This window comes from Alligator sinensis, unplaced genomic scaffold (genome assembly GCF_000455745.1).
Source record: "Alligator sinensis unplaced genomic scaffold, ASM45574v1 scaffold293_1, whole genome shotgun sequence".
Lineage (NCBI taxonomy): Eukaryota > Metazoa > Chordata > Crocodylia > Alligatoridae > Alligator > Alligator sinensis.
In genome coordinates, this window is record NW_005842158.1 from 919683 (window position 1) to 926438 (window position 6756).

At 40.2% G+C, this 6756-nt stretch overlaps 1 protein-coding gene across 12 annotated transcripts in view; it reads right to left on the reverse strand.

The window, feature by feature from the left end:
• Nucleotides 1-6756, reverse strand: part of TFAP2B (transcription factor AP-2 beta) — a 54503-nt gene that overhangs the window by 30322 nt on the left and 17425 nt on the right. For 11 of the 12 annotated variants that reach the window (XR_003094522.1, XM_025206511.1, XM_025206512.1 and 8 more), the window contains one exon: nt 2775-2994. Coding sequence is in view for 11 of the 12 variants with exons in the window: in XM_025206511.1 (XP_025062296.1) it covers nt 2775-2994 (220 nt within the window). In the remaining variant the exon portion in view is untranslated. Of the gene's footprint in view, nt 1-2774; nt 2995-6694 lie in introns of all 12 variants that reach the window. The other variant, XM_025206514.1, reaches the window with a different exon arrangement.

The following is a 6756-nucleotide window of genomic DNA, read 5'->3' on the forward strand; positions in this document are numbered from 1 at the left end:
AAACAGAAGGGGTATAACCTGGAGGAGAAGAATCAAACAGGTATTGATCAGAAAAAAAAAAAAAGAGGGAAGGACATTGAGAAATATCTAGGAATATAGATATACTAATAGAGGATATATCTAGAGAAAAAGTAGGGGGGAGGAAGAAAGAATGAGACTCTTAAGACCATCTAAAGGAATAAGTCAATGAAGATATGTACATATACATGTACACACATACACATAGGAATATAGAAAATGTTGAACTAGCTATAGGGACATCTAGAGAAATACTAATGCATATAGGAATGTAATAGTTATTGCTTGAGGCATCTAAAGGAAAAAAAAGGTGTGGGTGTGTTGAGATGTTTGGTGGGGATGAGGAAGTAAAATTAGAATATATATAGCTATATACAGCTATATAGATATATATAGATAGATAACTCTATATAAATCTATCTATCTATATGTGTGTCTGTGTGTATATATATATAACTGAAAATGTCCCATATACATGGGCAATTTAGAGTTATTGATAGGACATATATAGTTTTGTGGTTATGGTTTAAACACCAATGAAGAAATCCAGGCCTCAAATGAAATTAATGGCAGCCTGGCTGCAGATGTCAAAATGGGCAGGATTTTACCCCTTATCTCATGACTAACGCATTTTGGAACTGGTCAAGAATGACCAGTTACAGACAAAAAGTCACCCTCACAAGGACTCGGATGTTCCAGTATTTTGTACCGAGGTAGAGAGAATCAATGATGGAGCTGTAAGAGAATATCCATCTCTATTTCATATGCCGGGCATCCAAAGCTTATAAAAAATGTAGATTCAAACTAGAAAACAAATTCAGCAGTGGCCATTGATTAGGACCACTTCAGCCCCCTCCAGAAATCCACAGAAACTCAATAGTGATGGCTCTTCACCTTGCTAATTATATTTTCTATTGCCAATGTCTTATTCACCTGTTTGCTATGTTCCACTTTAGATTACACAGAAGTAGAAGCAGGTTAGCACATCTAAGTAAAAACCTCTGCTTCTTTTACTGGCAGAGATCTCAGCTGAAGTTTCACTAGAGGAACTCAGAGGAAAGATTTTTGATTTGAAAAAAAGAAGAGAGGAAATTCTCCAAAAAGAAGCTTTTAGGGTGGGTGGAAGAATGCACATTGAAGGGAGGGGGGTGTATGTGTCAGAGAGCATAGAGGAAGGCAGACCCGGAAGGGAACTCCTGCATTATCAATTTTAGTCCCCAGGTGTTGCAGGTAACCATTTCATAGAAGCTCTTTCATAAATGGAACCAACTCCATTTTAAAATGGATTAGTGTTTTTACCCCCACTACTCCTACTGGAAAGCTGTTTCAGTACCTCGCTGGTTAGAAACCTTCTTCTAATTTTCAGCCACACTTTATTAATGGACAGGTTATGCCCATTTGTCCTTCTGCCAACTTTAACCCTTAGTTTACATAGCTCTGCTTCCCTGGTCTGTACTATTCTGGTGGGTTTATAAGCATCTACCTCAGCTTTCATTTTGCTGGGATAAATAAGCCAAACCCTTTGAATTCTCCTCTTGTAAGACAAGCTTTGCATCCTCTATCTTTTAGCTCATCTTTGCCACTCTTCCATTGTGAATGAATCTTTCTTGAATAGGAGTGACCAAAACTGTGCACACCCCAAAGCTTCAGCAGGGCCTTGTATAATGGCATTAATTACTTCCTTATCTCTACTGGAAAAACCTCCACAGGTATGTCCTGGGATCACAGCGGCCTGTTTCTCAGACATACCAACTCATCATCCTGGAACTGATAGTATGCCCAAGCCTTTCTCTTCCTGTCTTGTTCCCAACTGACGAATGGTCAGCTTATAGCAGGAACTCTAGTTATTACTCCTTAAGTCTCTGACCTTCCATTTTGTACTACTGTGTTGCATCCCATTTATATTGTTCTAGCCCTCAAGATCATCCAATTCTTCTTCAGTGATATCCCAATCCTCCTCTGATACCCCAATCCAGTATTGACAATGCCTCCAGAGTTAGTGTCACCAGCAAATTTAATCAAGTCCATCCTACTTTTTGTACCATGGTCATTACTGAAAATATCAAAATTCAGTCCCAAGAGTCATCTATGAAGAGCTCCACCAGCAACCTCTTCCCAGCTCAATACTTCTCTTTCAACACAACCCTTTGTCAAGTCTTCTTTATCAGGTTTCATAGTTGGTAGGGTCGGAAAGGTCCTGAGCAGATCATCAAGTCTGACCCCCTAAACACCTTTCAGGTCTTTGACCAAGCTCCAGCTTCTCCAGCTTTACTAACCATTCCCCATGCAGGACCTTATTTAATTATATATTCAAGTCCAGAGAGATGAGATCTACTGCATTTCCCTTCTCTAGACAACTGGTCCTCAAAGAAGGAAAACAAATTATTCAGCTGCAGTAAACACATCCTGCATCTTATCCCATTTTCCAATGAGAAAAAAAGAGAGAGAGAAATGGGAAGGAGGGAAGAAAAAGTATGTGCTAACCTGTCTACGCTTGACAGGCTATGATCCTGTTGGACATAAACCATCTCAGGTGCCTTAGCAGACCAATCTTTATGGACACATCTTTCTCTAACCTTGATGCCTCCATTTCTATGCTTGTATGCCAGGTCTAACTTTTACTTTACCTTAGTGCTTTATACACACCACTGAAAAATACCATTTCCCACATTTGCAAATGTGTTCAGTGCAGACAGTATTGTGCAATGCATATATAAAAACACAGGTGCGCATGCACACTTATGTCAAGCCCTTACCTTCTAAGCACTCCTCCTAGCAGGGAAGCATTCAGACATTCTGGAGGCGAGAGGCGTCTTTGAACTTCTCCCACTGTTACTTTATACTTTGAAGTTGAACTGAGCAAGGACAAGCGGCCAGGTACTGAGCAAAACACCTCTCCAGTATTGACTGAAATGCCACCCAGGAAGCCATCTTTATTCATCATCAAAGAAGTGACAGATTTTGGAGGAACCGGAACTGGAGAGAGAAAGAGAACGTGGGGGGAATATAACATGAGGACACATAAGACTAGACATCCTAACCAGATAGGCTTTGCCATCAATAGCTTAGCAAAAGAAAAATGAATGCTTGGGCCCTGAATCTCCTACATCAGCGCTTTTCTAGGCCTGTGTAACATTGACCAGCAAATGGGTAGGTAGAGGTTCAGTGAAAGAGAGCTGATGGGCATTGACTTGATCATTTAAAAAAAGCACTAATGGACCTATATAAATGTGGTATGTGTTTTCAGCATGTCTCATCCTCTGGTTTTTTATCTCCCTAAACCCCCTGTGATGCAGAAACTATGCCTCCCTGTACAATGGACAGCGCCTGGCACATTGTGGATTCTCCGAATATTATCAGTTACCCTGAATAATACTTCTACTGATGAGAATCAAATGCCAGGACTAAACCTATTGAAGTCAAGGAAGCTACTGGATCAAATGAGTATGGGAGGGCGGGGGGGAATAGCAATCCGAAAAGGCCTTTCTTATTGGCATGGGTTTTATTAAGATTATTTTATTTCAAACCCAAACAATTTGATTTTCCCCAGGAAAGAAACATTGGAAAACAATTTGATGTCACCATGGCCCTGTCCTTCGTTATCATATTATAAATTTAAAAAAAAAAGATGGAAACCTTCAACTTCTTAATAAATCTGATCTGATTACAGTGACATGAATATGTAAGGCATTTTTTTCCAAGTTGCATTCTACCCATGATTAGACAAAACAGCTCATTTCTCTGAGAAGCAAATAAAGTGATTGTTAAGAGAGGGATCATAATGCACTTATTCCTCTAATAGCAAACAGGCACACTTAGGGAAGAACAGCAAAACTAAAACACACCAAAAAAAATAAAATAAAAAAAAAAGCAAAGCTAAAAATGAGAGCCATTCCCCGGTGACATGAATTTTGTTTACAAATGAACTTAAATAGCTCGTTCATAATTGTGTGCAACTGTTATGATTTACAGCAGGTGCTCTAATCAATCAGCCAATCGCTTTAATTTATAGAGAGCCTCGCTGCATTTTCCCAGTTGTTTCATTTCTGCGAGTAATTGATAACAAACCATACTTAAGGTATGTTTTATGCAGGAGTTAATAAGAGCTGACAGCTGCTACTGCTGCTTCCTTTGGAATCGCTGCAGCCTGGATTTCCTCGTAGAAAGTGTGCTCCTAAATGCGAGGTGGTGGTGGTCTAGGGGGCATGTTTTACAGAGAAGAAGACTAATTGATTACACACCCATGTGCAGCAGATCCTACTTTGCAAGAGCCCATTGCTACTCCATCCACTGCAAAACGAGTTCTGCAAATCATAGGGTCCTCCCAAGCACGGATGCCAGCTATTGAGGTCCTTCCAGCACATGTCAGTTCAATCAGAAAGCCCTGTTTATTTGCAACGTATCTGGAGAATCAAACCATTGGAGTTGGGGGAATATTTAAAGCGTCTGGGTCTCCCAAACAAGAAGATCGGGTATCCTAACATATTACCAAGTGCTAAATACTGGGCAACTGCCAATTTTATAACCTCAAAGTATGAAAGAGACACAACCGTATTCCACTGTTTTTATGACAGATTATTTCCTCCCGCCAGACCAGACCCCCACAATAAAAGCTGTGTAACTGCTAAAAACCCAAAGGCATGTAGATTTTCAGGAATTACATATGTCTTCATATGGATTGCATGTAGGCTCCAATAGAAACAACTTGTTTGGAGTGGCTTCACTTAGGGGAATCAAAACCTGCAATGGATTCCTTTCTCTCCATTATTTTTAGCAAGGCATTTTTATGCAGCTCATCAAAGGACATTTCATAGAGCTGCAAACCAGCACCCAAACAGGTAAAAATGAATTGGATTTGGCTTTCATGGCTATTAATATGATTTTTGCTATTGAGTCTGTTAGGAGACATCTTTTGGTCTGCCTTATGGGGACGTATTAAAAAGGAAAAAAAAAAATCCTCTCCACCTCCCCCCACCCTTGCAACGTTTTTTAAATTTGCTGTTCTGCAGAGTCACTCAAGTGCACCATCAAGACAAAATCGAATTATTATAAAGCATCACAACCACTGAGATCATTTCATGACTGGCATGTTTCTACAAACAAACCGACATAAAGGCTTGGCTACACCTTTTACGGTACCTATATTTAGTGACCGGTTTATCAGGTCACTGCTCAGTGAACTGAGAAATTAAAGAAGAAACAAGTTTTAAGAAAATTTCGGGCTCGTCTATGCTCAGGAAAGGGAGCTGGGCACATGTGAAGTGTAAATAGATTTCACTCCCCTTGCTCTGCCCTTTTAGAGCATTGGTGACATTCGTTAACCTTTGAAATATGGATTGAACAGGTTCAATATTTCTTTTTTTTTTTTTCCATGCAAATTTTCTTGGAGTAAGCAAGTCACTTTGCATTTCCCTGCTCTGCTTTGCAAACTTGAAGCAATGGTCTTGACAAATGACTCCAAGAAGGGCTAAGCAAACCTAGAGAGCGCTTGGGTCTAATAATCCTAAACACATTGAGAGGCCTTGCCAGTCTGTACAACCATATCCATTGCAATTTCATAGCTGCCGAGATATGTATTCTAATCTAAACTCTATCTTTTGTAAATCACCTAATACTCCTAAAAAAAATAAATAAAAGAGTGTTTCCCACGGAATGAATTACCTATATCGGGAGCATATCTATATAGCTCTACCGTTGGAGAGATATTACAGCTCTTTACCAGAGATCCTATCATGTCGAGGTTTTGGTGGCTGAACAAATATAGGGGTGTGTGTGTGTGTGCGCGCGCGCGCGCGTGTGTGTGTGTGTAAAAAACCTCTGGGAATGTATTTATTTAAGCAATTATACACTGCCATGGCATATTTTTTAACCGATATCGAGTTCTTTTCCAAAGTTGTTGGTGAATACCTCTCCATTGCCCTTAAAAGACCCCACGTACGTGTACACCCCATGCACCCTGCTGCTGTGACTAGCTCTAACTGATGCTGGCCCTGCCTCCTCCTCTACAAACTGTTTGGAATCCCAAACCCTTTGGTGTGCCTCTCCAAAAAATAAAATAAAATAAAATAAAATAAAATAAATCAACCTCCCTTCCATGTCTCCCTCCTCCCCGTTTTTTTTTAAACATTATTCTCCCCTTACTTTGAGTCTCTTTGTCATTTCCCCTTCCATTTCTCTTCAGCTTGTCAATAAACCGAGAGAGCAACAGTAGCCGCTTGATTTGTTAGTAATTATGAGCATACTGTTCCTGCAAACGGAATGGCTAGATGAGTGAGATCGCTTTAAAACGACAGCAGGAAATGGTAAGGAAATGGAGCATGGCAAAACTCAGCGTGAAGCTTTCAGTTCTTTACATGTTTACAATTTTCTGTGCATACATTAAGGCCGGGGTGGGGGGTTGCTTCCCCCTTTTCGGTTTTCTGTTGGATTGCTCTAGACCAGGGCAGGAAAAATGCAAAAAAGTCACGTTGAGCACGCATCAAATAAAATACAGACATACATGCATACATAAGGCATGATATGGATCCAGCAGCCTGGCTCCATTAACAACATCGTGTGTGTGTGTGTGTGTATATATATATGTGTGTGTGTATTGCTCGTTAACAAAGGAGAAACTTATCAAATATCAGACTCCTGTCTCCAGATCTCTGCATGGCTTTATTGGCCTTGAAATTACCCCTTCGTTTGATGCGAAGGTCCATGCCCATCATAACAGTCCAAGTTTGGTTGCAGGTGGTT